The sequence below is a fragment of the Sturnira hondurensis genome, unplaced genomic scaffold (genome assembly GCF_014824575.4).
Source record: "Sturnira hondurensis isolate 20B ecotype Veracruz unplaced genomic scaffold, ASM1482457v3 Scaffold0008380, whole genome shotgun sequence".
Taxonomy (NCBI): Eukaryota; Metazoa; Chordata; class Mammalia; order Chiroptera; family Phyllostomidae; genus Sturnira; species Sturnira hondurensis.
This window is the reverse complement of record NW_028081011.1, coordinates 1538429-1550568: the sequence shown is the minus strand read 5'-3', so window position 1 is coordinate 1550568 and position 12140 is coordinate 1538429. Positions and strand designations below refer to the sequence as shown.

The 12140-nt window shown below is 41.3% G+C and overlaps 1 protein-coding gene across 1 annotated transcript in view; it reads left to right on the top strand.

The window, feature by feature from the left end:
* Positions 1-7550: 7550 nt before the first annotated feature.
* The window catches only part of LOC118992808 (nuclear envelope pore membrane protein POM 121C-like), a 33606-nt gene continuing 29016 nt past the window's right edge, over positions 7551-12140 (top strand). The window contains exons 1-3 of the mRNA XM_037054779.1: positions 7551-8147; positions 9065-9280; positions 9599-9757. Of these exons, the coding sequence (XP_036910674.1) occupies positions 7597-8147; positions 9065-9280; positions 9599-9757 (926 nt within the window). The 5' untranslated portion in view covers positions 7551-7596. The remainder of the gene's footprint in view (positions 8148-9064; positions 9281-9598; positions 9758-12140) is intronic.

Here is a 12140-nt window from a genome sequence, read left to right as displayed (position 1 = left end):
CTACAACCCAGGCAGGTACCGTGACTAGGAATCCAACTGGCAACCTTTCAGTTTGCGGATGACACCCAACCGAGCCGCAGTAGTCAGGGCTTTCCGCAGTTTAGGTGTATGCATTTACATGCATAGCTTTCCTTCTGAGCACTGCCATCACAGCATTCCATAAGTTACGTTGTCTTTTCATTTGAACTTGTAAGTATTGTTGGCCCTTGAACAACATAGCAGTTAGGTGTGCTAACACAAGGCATAGTTGAAAATCCATGTAAAATTTTAATTGGCCCTCTGCATATGCAGATTCCCAACTGCAGATCGAAAACACAATCGACCCTTGAACAACTCAGATTTGAACTGTGCAGATCCACTTACTGTGTTTTGCAGTGTGTAATGCACCCTTTTTTGCCCAAAATTTTTAGGGTAAAATAAGGATGCAGTATAATGATTACATACCATGGGTGTAATAATCCCATCTATAATGCACACAAAAATGTCGGTACACATTATACATGGCAGAATACAACATATGCAGATGTTTAAATTTTAGTTTTTACTGATTTGTTCTTGAGTTCACCGACTTTATTTTGTGATCTCCAATCTGCTGTTAAGCCTATCCAGTGAATTATTTTATTTTTTAGTATGTTTCAAACTCATAATTTTCATTTCTTTGTAAGGATTCCTTATACATTCACTCATTAAAACCATGTCTTCCTGTAATTATTTGGACATATTTACAATCCTGGTTGGCTAAGTCTAACCTTTGGATTAATTTCTATACATTACTTTTTTCTAGACTGTGGACCACATTTTCTTGTGTTTTTTTTTGTATGTGTGACTTTTTATTGAATATTGTACATTGTAAACAATACTTCAGAGCCTGTTATCCATGAAGTATATGGATTCTTATTTTAGCCGGCAATGTAATTATGGGTAATGCCTTATACTTTGTTAGGCTTGGTTGTTTTTTCTTTTTTTAAAGATTTTTATTTATTTATTTTTAGAAAGAGGGAAAGGGAAGGAGAAAGAGAGGGAGAGAAATATCACTGTGTGGTTGCCTCTCATGTGCTTCCTTGTGGGGGGGGACCTGGCCCACAACCCAGCTATGTGCTCTGCCTGGGAACTGAACCAGTGACACTTTGATTTGCAGTCTGGCACTCAGTCCACTGAGCCATACCATCCAGGGAATGGCTGGGTTTGGTTTGGTTTAGCTTTTATAGATCAGTAGAGAGCCAAAATGGTTTCCCAAGCCCTGTGACTTGGTAAGACTCAACCTCCAAATTCTTTTTCTGTGGATCTTATCATGCTTTGACTTCAGGCTTTATTGGGACCAACCGAGAGTGGGACTTATCTGTGCTCTGGTCATTAACCCAAGATGTAAATTTTCTGTCATTTCAGCTGAATGTCAAGGATGTTAAAGATGGGTTTACAAGATCTCTCTGCTTTGGCAGGGCCACAACTTGCCTGAAAGTACTCTTACCCAATGACCGTTCCAACTCTAGGATCTCTGTTCTAAACTCAACCCCATAGAGTACCTGTTTCTGGTACACCTCAGGTGATCTCACTTTGTGTATTTACAGCCTTGCTGCATTATTCAGGATCCTCCAGAGAAACACAGCCAATAGGATGGACACCCCCATATTTATTATTAGGAGTTGGCTCATGTAATTATAGAGGCTGAGAAGTTGCAGGATCTATAGTCAGCCATTGGCCACCTGAGAGAGGTGCTAATGTAATTCTAGTCCAAGGCCAAAGGCCTAAAAATTGGAAAAGCTAGTAGTGTGATTTTCAGTCCAAGTCCAAATCTGAAAGCAGTAGAAGATCAATGTCCCCAGCTCAAAGAGAGTCAAGCAGAAAGAATTCTTACTCAGCCTTTTTGTCCTATTCAGGCTTTCAACAGATTGTTTGAGGCCCACCCACTTGGAAAGGGCTATCTTTACTGAATCTACCAATTCCAGTGTTATTCTCATCCAGAAACACTCTCATAGACACAACCACAAATAACATTTAACTAAATATCTGGGCACCCCACAGCCCCACCAAGTTGAGACATAAAATTAATCATCACACCAGCCTTTAGTCACAGATCTCTGGGGGACTCACACATGGACTCCTGGAACTCCCTATCTGTATGGCACCCTCTTTTCCTTTGCCCGATGGTGTACAGCTATTACAGTTATCCCTAAGTCTGACCTCTGCCTCTTCAGCCCAATGGGATCACTCTACTCTGGTCAGACTTGAGCTCTCTTCACCACAGTTGGGATATTGTACCCAAGCAAAGGCTCTAGGTGATCAGAAATCAGTCTTGTGCTTCCTATTGTGCTTTGCTTGAACGTAGTTGCCTCCTAAGATTTTCCATTGTTCTAGTTGTTTATGGTAGGAAGACTAGACTAATAATCTCTTAATCATGGCTGGAAAATCTGTTTTTATAGTATTTTACTATATGAATTATACCCCTATTCATCCATTTTTGTGTTGGTAGACATTAAGTTTTGGTGTATTCAAATTGCCACTAATACAAATGACGCTTTAATGAGTATCTTGGTACCCAGAATGGAATTGCAGGGTTATAAGATATATGTATTTCTTCTACCTTATTAGATACTGCCACATTGCTCTCGAAATCATGCTGTCCTACATATCCACAAACAGTACATGAATTCCATTTGTTCCACATCTTTGCCAAAATTTGCTCTGTTGAACTTTTCTACTTGTGCAAGTGAATGCAAAATGGTATCTTATTACCTCAATAAACATTTCCTAGATTACTGGGGAGGTTAAACATATGTATGTATGTGTATGTACATTCACACACATACATATACAAATATGTACAGTTGGGTCTTTTTATCATTGAGCCTTAGAAATTCTTTATAAATTCTACTTACTAGTTGTTTTGGTTACGTGGATCCCACTCCCACTCCCCAATCTTGGCTTGTCTTTTAGCTGCCTATGTTGTCTTCCCATAGAGAAGTGTTCAACTTAATGCAGTCATATTTATCTGTGTTTTAATAAATGATTTGTGCTTTTTTGGTGTCCATTATTTTTTACCTCTAAACACAGAGGTGCCCCAGAGCTCAGGCCTCAAATTCTCTATTTACATTAATTCCCAAGTAATCTTACTGAATCTTGTGAATTCTGTGTATTGATGGCTTTTACATCTAGCTTTTCTCAACACCAGTAATATATGATAATTTAAAGGACCCTAGCTGAGCTAGATACTATCTTTCTTCTTCCCTTCTTATCCAAGTATAGATACTATCTTTCTTCTTCCCTTCTTATCCAAGTATATTGAATGGGAAGTCTGCAGTCACTGCCTCCATTTCCTCATCTTCCATTCACTGTTTAACCTGCTGCAGCTCGGCTCTTGTTGCACTGTTCCACTTATACTGATGATTTTTTCCTTAAGCAACACAGACCACCCCCATTTCTTTTCAAGAAGTCTTATGTGAACTTATAGTCAAGATGGAGGTATAGGTAAATGTGACTCACCTCCTCGCACAACTACAGAAAAAATTAACTAGACTACAAAACAAAAATCACTCAGAATCATTAGAAAATTGAGCTGTATGGAAGTCTGACAACCAAGGATTTAAAGAAGCCACATTCATCCAGATGGGTAGGAGGGGCAGAGACATGTGAAGAGGCCTGGAATGGGGCAGTCTTACATCCATGGGTCTTGGATAAAAATTTGGAGGGATACCTCCAGAGTGAGGAATCCTAGCCCCAGACCACACCACCCAGCCTAGGGTTCCAGTGCCAGGAAGATAATTTCCCATAACCTCTGACTGTAAAAATCAGTGGGGGTTGGGGTGGTGGAAGAAACTGCAGGATCCTCAAGAGACTCCTCCTAATGGGCCTGCAATGGATTTAGAACTCATGCAGACCCACTCCCTCTGGGATTTAGCACCAGAGCAACAACTGGAAGGAAACCAACAGCACACAGGAAGATGTTGAAGTGACTGACATCAGAGTGAGTGCCAGGAGACAGATTCTTCCTCCGCAAAACTCCAGAGGCCAGGCAGCAGCATCACCCCCTCTCTGAGCCCTCTTTCATGCAGAGCAATGGAGCTGAAACACAGGTTGCCCTGCCCTGGTGATTACCTAAGCCTCTGCCCAATAAAACTTACAGGTGTGTTTTTCTACAACAGGCCACTACTAAGACAGGGAGTCAAAGTACTCTACTAATATACAGAAAAACACAGAAGGCCGCCAAATTGAGGAGACAAAGAAATATGGCCCAAATTAAAGAACAAAACTCCAGAAAAAGAACTAAATGAAATTGAGATAAGCAACCTATCAGATGGAGAGTTCAACACACTGTTTATCAGGATGCTGAAAGAACTCATTGGGTACTTCAAGGGTATAAAAAAGACCCAGGCAGAAATTATAGTTAGATCAAATGAAATAAAAAATCTACAGGGAACCAACAGTAGAGGAGATAAAGCCAAGAATCAAATCGATTATTTCAAACATAAGGAGGAAAGATATTTTACGTCAGAACAGGAATAAGAAAAAAGAATCCAAGAAAATTAGGATAGGCTAAGGAGCCTCTGGGACACCTTCAAATGTACTAACATCCAAATCATAGGGGTTGCAGCAGAAGTGAAAGAGAAAGAAATTGAACACTTATTTGAAGAAATAATGAAAGAAAACTTCTCTAATTTGGTGAAGGAAATAGACATACAAGTCCAGGAAGCACAAAGAATCCTAAATAAGATGAACCCAAAGAGGACCACACCAAGACATAATAATTAAAATGCCAAAGGTTAAAGATAAAGAGAGAATCTTAAAAGCAGCAAGATAATAGAAGTTATCTACAAAGGAGTTCCCATAAGACTGTCAGCTGATTTCTCAAAAGAAACTTTGCAGGCAAGAAGGGGCTGGCAAGAGGTATTCAAAGTGACGAAAAGCAAGGACCTAAAACCTAAATTACTCTATCCAGCAAAGCTATCATTTAGAATGGAAGGGCAGATAAAATGCTTCCCAGAGGAGGTAAAACTGAAGGAGTACATCATCACCAAGCCATTAATATATGAAATGTTAAAGGGAATTATATAATAAAAAAAAGATCCAAACTATGAACATTAAAATGGCAACTAGTTCACAACTATCAACAGTTGAATCTAAAAAACAAACTATGCAAACAAGTAGAAGACAATCATAGATGTGGAGATCATTTGGGGGGTTATCAATTTGGGGGGGGAAGGGGGAAATGCGGAAAAGGTGCAGGGATTAAGAAGTACAAATTGGTAGGTACAAAATAGACAGGGGGATGTTAAGAACAGTATAGGAAATGGAGTAGCCAAAGGACTTACCATAGTTTGCCATATATAATGTGCACTTTTTGCTCAAATTTTTAAAAGATTTTACTTATTTATTTTTAGAGGGGAAGGGAAGGAGAAAGGGAAATATCAATGTATGGTTGCCTCTCATGTGTACCCTGCTGGGAACTGGCCTGCAACCCAGGCATGTGGCCTGACAGGGAATCGAATCTCGATACTCTGGTTTGCAGGCCTGCGCTCAATCTACTGAGCTACACCAGCCAGGGTCTTTTTGCCCAAATTTTTGAGGGGAAAATAAGGGCGTGCATCATACATGGGAATAATGATTCTATACCATGGATATAATAATCCCATGTATAGTGTGCATGAAAATGTGGGTATGCATTACACACAGCACATCTATGCAGGAAAAATTGGTATATGTATGACCCATGGACTTGAACTAAGGGGGATAGATTACTGGAAGGAATGAGGTTACTGTAGGGTGGAGGGGGCAAAGGAGGGAAATTGGGACAATTGTAATAGCATAATCAATAAAATGTATTTTTTTTAAAAAGTCTTATGTGAAGTAAGTCACTTTAAATAGATAGAAGCAGAATTGCCCTGGCAGTGAGTTGGGGAGGAGTATTGCTTGCTTTTCTCATCTCTCCAAGGTGCTCCACATGCGTCTTTACTGAGCCCAGTCTATCATCTTTCCAACATCCCTATTCCCCGGAACATCTTAGTCTCCAGCCATAGTGATCTACAGTGGAACCTTGACTCTCAATCTTAATTTGTTCTGGAAGGCTGTTTGAAAAGTGATTTGTTCAAATACTGAATCGTACTCTTACTCCCATTCTCTCCTTTGTTTTTTGCCTCAGAGACACATGACTGATCATACCAGTATCAGCATGAAAGGGTTGTTGATCAAAAGAATCAAAGTATTGTTCAAGAGCCCAGCGTTTTGTCCATGAAAAACTTGGTCAAGAACCGAATTTTTCAAGATGGGAGATGATGGAGAACAGAGGTTTGACTGTATTTGGAGACTCTTGTATGATAGTCCTTTACATCTCTGTGCTTCTGGGTCACGCTTCTTCAATCTGCCTTGAATGGGATTTAACCATTTTTCTCAGTTCAATTAGCACCTCCCACTCATCTTTCCCTTTATTATTTCTTCTCTTCTTATGCCTGTATTATCACACCGCACTGAATTGTTCCGCTTATTTTTGTATTCATTGGCGGTTTCTTGTATGTGCCCTGACCTGGGGACTGAACTCACAACCTTGGTGTATCAGGATGACGTTCTAACAGCTACCCAGCCAGGGCCCGAATATTAACTTTCTATGTACCAATCATTTTCCCTTACTCAACTGAGGACTTCTAAGATCAGAGAACCTGCCTTTTTTCCATTAATGTATATCAATAACAGAATGAACAAAGCAATAAATGAATTTCTGAGGAAGCTGAGCTAGACCAAAGTGTGAATTGGCAGACCACCAAGTTTGTTGTTGTTGTTAAGTTTTACTAAGACACAACTCACAGAGCTGTGAAGCAACCCGCATTAATTCTAAAACATTCTGTTTCCCCCCAAAGAAAACTACACTGTAGAAGCCACTCTCCATTCCATCACCAGAAACACACTCCCAGCCCTAGACAACTTTCTCAGGCCACCAAGTTAAACAGAGGTAAATTGATCACGTATCTTCAAAATCGATTCAGGACCATGACATAAAATTTGGTAGATAAATGTCCCATTTACCAACCTGTACTGCAAAAACTCAAACATATCAGCTCCAGGTTTGATCTTCAGTTTTAGATTCTTTGATCGGGACTTATTAAAAGTAGACCCACATTTAACAAAGGTGGCGGGTTTGGGTTGGTCTTCCTTTTCACTGTTTCTGTTAAAGTAAGTTCTCTTAAGCTGTTTATACTTCGGCAGTAAATAGGGTAGCTGGGAAAATCTCACTCTGTCTGGTAGCAATTTTGAAAAATGCCTGATAAGCTCTCTGGAGAGTTTAGCCCACAGGAAGATACCATGGATTAAGCATGACATGAATAGTCGTTTCCTGAAGCTTTGATTTTTAACCTGATTCTTCACAGGCTCGCCTCTGAATGGGCGCTGTGTGAATAGACACCCAAGAGCCCGGAGAATCGGAACTCGATTTCCAGGGAAGCCGCATTTTCTCTATTTGGGTCGGGTTTAGCACGTTGCCCGGCGCTTCCTCTCGCTGTCGTGCGTTTGAGTCGCGTACGCAGTGACGCAGCCGGCGTGCGGTTACGCGCCGCGCCACGCCGCGCTGTGCACGCTGGGATATTTAAGTCTTCTCCGCGGCGCGGAGCCGCGATGTCTCCGGCGGCTACGGCGCCTGGAGGATGCGAACGGCGGCGGCCAATAGCGAGTGTCAGGGACGGTCGGGGCCGGGGCTGGGGTTGGGCGGCGCTCCTCGGTCTGTCGCTGCTTGGCCTCGTACTCTACCTAGTGCCGGCGGCGGCTGCGCTGGCCTGGCTGGCCGTGGGGGCTACCGCGGCCTGGTGGGGACTGAGCCGCGAGCCCCGAGGTTCGCGCGCCTTCTCGCTTGTCCGGAACGCGCGGCGTCAGAGAACACTGCTCGCCTCGTCTCCAGCCAAGTCAGCAGTAAACGGAAATCTGCTGGAGCCACGGACCCTTCTTGGAGGACCCGACCCTGCTGAGTTGCTCCTTGTGGGCAGTTACCAGGGCAAGCCCGGCCCCCCGCAGCCTGCCCGGGTTCCGGAGGCCACTGACCTGCGGGAAAGGCTTGGTGGTCGCCCACCCACCCGCACTGCGCTGTTCGCTTATTCGGCCCAGCACGTTCACCACGTTCACTCCTCTCCCCCCGCTTCTCTGCTCCCACCCTCCAGGAGGCCTTCCTACAGGTAGGATAAAGCTGATCTTTCCCGGACCCTTCTCTCTCTATCTACTGGCTTTGAATAGAGGACTTAACTTTTAAATCCTATTTTCTATAAGTCCAAAGGGGATTCTGTGTCTTTTTTGTCCTCTTAAATATCTTGGTGCATATCTTCCGTCTCCTCCCCCGCCCCTTAATCTTTGAAATGAGGTGATGCTACTGCTGTTCCTTCCAGTTCTTAAAACTGTCTGAATTTTATTTCAGTATAGATTTAGCAGAACACTTATTAAAACTAAAATAACCCTACTTCGAGTGAAAATGTCTTTATCTTTCGTGTGTAGTCATATAGTATTTTTAAAGATGTTTTTTCCTTGGACCGGTGAGAAATTTCATCTGTGCAGCTGAGTGCAAAGAGGTGTTCTCAGGAAACACTTCTTCCATTGGCACAACTTGATACATAATGATCAAATTAGACATATCCAGTTAGTCCCAATAGTGGACAGATACATGAAAATACAAAAATTTGGTGAGAGTATTAGGTCCTTGATAAATTTAGTTGAGAAGATGGACGTTTAGGTGTTGAAAAATATTTGATTCTGGGTGTATATTACTGATGTCTTACTGAAAAGGTTGAAGGATTCTTGAAAAGTTTCTCCTTGCATGTCCGAATGCACTTTTCTTCCATTGTAGTTTTCTTTACTTGTGTGTGCAAGGTTTTCAACTTTTCTGTGAAATTGTTGATGTCCTTTGTAGGGATGGCTCTTAAGCAGTTGCTACTTTGTGCTCTTAGGTGGAAGTTGCCATAAAAATTCTGTGTTCTGTATTGTTCAGAGGGTTAAGCTCTCTGGAAAATATATGAACCCACATGGTTCTTTAGTCAGTTAAATTTTCTGACAGTCTTTTCAGCTTTTTTTTGTTCCTTAACATGTCTCCTATTTTTTACAGGGATTGTGGGACTTTGTCAAATCGGTTTTTAATAACACCTCGAAGACGATACCCTATTCAGCAGGCCCAGTATTCCTCTCTGGGGGTACTTCCCACAGTGTCTTGGAATGGTTATCACAAGAAGGCTGTCCTGTCTCCTCATAATTCCAGAATGGTGTGCAGCCCAGTGACAGTGAGGATTGCTCCTCCTGATAGCAAACTGACTCGTTCTCCAGTGTGAGTATTACTGTTGGAAGAATGGCCTCCTCTTGGTGTCCACTTCAGTCTTCTCTCATTATTTCTCTGGCAAGACAATTATAAAGCATACGAAGAAGTAACTGCTTACTTAAATGAGAAATCCCAAATTTTAGTCATTAAACTCTCTATTTTCTTGTTTTTCACCTTGGATTGTAGCTTTAATTGCTAGGAGCATTTTCTGTGAATGTATGAATTACACTTTTGTTTGTTGATTCGCTTCTGATTTCCAGTGGAGTCTATGGTGTATGATATAGTAATTAAAATATCTTAATGCTAGAGTCTTGACTTCCATTGCAGACAAGAGCAGTTAATGACCTCAACACTGTCCTCAACACCAAGTAATGCTCCAGACCCATGTGCAAAGGAGACTGTACTGAGTGCCCTCAGAGAGAGGAAGAAAAGAACAGTGGAGGAGGAAGAACAAGTACTCACTGACGGCCAGGAAAATAAAAGAAGGTAACAGGCCCAGCAGAGCACTAAAAAGGCCTCCTGGTACTCTGTAATTTGTTGAAATACAGATTGCTCCCCTCCAAGATACAGGGGGCTGCTCCAGTCTGTATGCTTTAGAGTGGGTCTCCTTCGTTGGCTTTCCTGGAAGAGCTTAGTAAAAAAGGCTTTCGTGCTGTGTTCATTTCAGGCTTAGGCAGAAGTTAAATCAATGTTATCATTTACCTTTTCCATAAGTATTGGGAAAAGCCAACAACTGTTAGTTATGTCAGCCTCATACTTTTGATATGAATGTGTTAAATTCTCTTTTTGAAAAAGAGTGTTCAAAGGCTTCCCCTCCCATTCTTGTGATGTTTAGTTATTTGGGTAACCACCAGTTTAAATGTCATACTTGTGCTGAAGGGAATGCTTGGCAAATAAAAGTGTAGACTACAGTGTGGTACACTTATCAGTAATGAGAGTAAAACCAACTCCATTAATTGATTTTCAATAACTTAATGAAAATGGAGTAAGGAGTCTGTTTCCTGAGCATGGAAAGGAGGCAAAGTCACTAATTACAATGCAGAATTGCTTGTGGCTTTCTAAGGAATTACTTAAGGATGCCACTCATTTTTTTAAAGATTTTATTTCTTTGTTTTTAGAAGGAGGAAGGGTGGGGAAAAGAGAGAGAAACATCAATGTGTGAGAGATACATTAATTAGTTGCCTCTTGCATGCCTCAACCAGGGACCTGGCCTGCAACCCAGGCATGTGCCCTGGGAATCGAATCAGTGATCTTCGGTTTGCAGGCTGGCACTCAATCCACTAAGCCACACCAGCCAGGGCATCCACTCATTTTATTTTAAGATTTTATTTATTTATCTTTAGAGAGGTAGGGAAGGTAAGAAGGAGAGAAATATCAATGTATCTTTGCCTCTCGTGAGTCCCCTGCTGGGAACTGGCCTGCGACCTAGGCATGTGCCCTGACTGGGAATCGAACCACGATCGTGTGGTTTGCAGGCCCGCGCTCAATCCACTAAGCTACACCCACTCATTTTTTAATACAACAAAAAAGCAGCCACAATGTGCCAGAGTCTATTCCAGGTACTGTGGATAGAGCAGTGAACAAGACAAAGTCCTCTTGAGACTTGGAGGGAGAGAAACAAAAAGGGAGAGGATATTGTAACAAGGTTTAAATTGTAAATATATAAGAATTTTAAAAAAACCAGGGTGATATAATGGCAGAGGGTAATGAGAAGGGGGCTTCTTTAAAAGAGGTGTTCTTTGAGGAGACAGTGAATTCCACACTTGAAAAGTAGAATTATTGTTCCCATTACCTAGACCAGATTGTTCTGTCCTACTGGTTCTGGGTTGGCTAACTTTGATACTTTAGATAACAAAATTAAGTGGGCCCTGGCTGGTGTGGCTCAGTGAATTGAGCACCAGCCTGAGAACTGAAAGGTTGCCAGTTCAATTCCCAGTCAGGGCACATGCCTGGGTTGCAAACCAGGTCCTCAGTAGGGGGTGCACGAGAGGCAACCACACATTGGTGTTTCTCTCCCTCTCTTTCTCCCTCCGTCCTCCTTTTTCTAAAAGTAAATAATTAAATAAAATCTTTAAAAAACACCAAATTAAGTAGAGAAGTATTAATCAATGCAGATATATTTACGTAACCTAGGAAGGTCAGGTTATGATGACTAGAAAGGTGATTTACAAGTGAGCAATTTGAGCTAATGTCAATGAGCTAAGCTAGAGTGGCAGGAGTCAGGGTGTATGGAAATGGGAGAGGAAATAATTATGGTCCAAGTGGGTTTTTCATTTTCTTTAGGGTGGTAGTTTCACTTGACACTAGTGAGGCCATAACTGAGGATTCTTTGTTATCTTTCCCATAATTAAAATAAGCAGTGATTATGTGCACCGTGTATAGGCCCTTTTTATGTGTGAGATGTCAAGTTTTTGCTTAACAGATTTGCCATATTGACTTCCAGAGCACTATGTGTGGATTTGTCCCTAAAGTGTTTTGTTTGTTTTTAATTTATGGATGGCAGAATGTTACATTTGTGATTGTAATAATTGGTATAGTAAATAAGTTCAAAAGGTCTTGATGTACAGTAAGTCTTCACTTAATGTTTTCAGGATTTTGGAAACTGACAACGTAAAAACAAAATCAGTTTTCCCAGCTAATTGATAGAAACAGCTGTTAAGTTCCTGTGGCATTTCATCAACATTATAAATAAAACAACATTAAAGAAAATGATGTTATTCAAGGATCTGCTACATTTTTATACTTATTGCCAGGACAATCTGGGAATAAATTTACCTTTTGGAATCTGGGATTTGAAGCAGCCTTTTTCTTGTCTAGCTAGAAACCCATGCTTCATAGAAGTAATATAGATCCCAAGGATATGAGAATA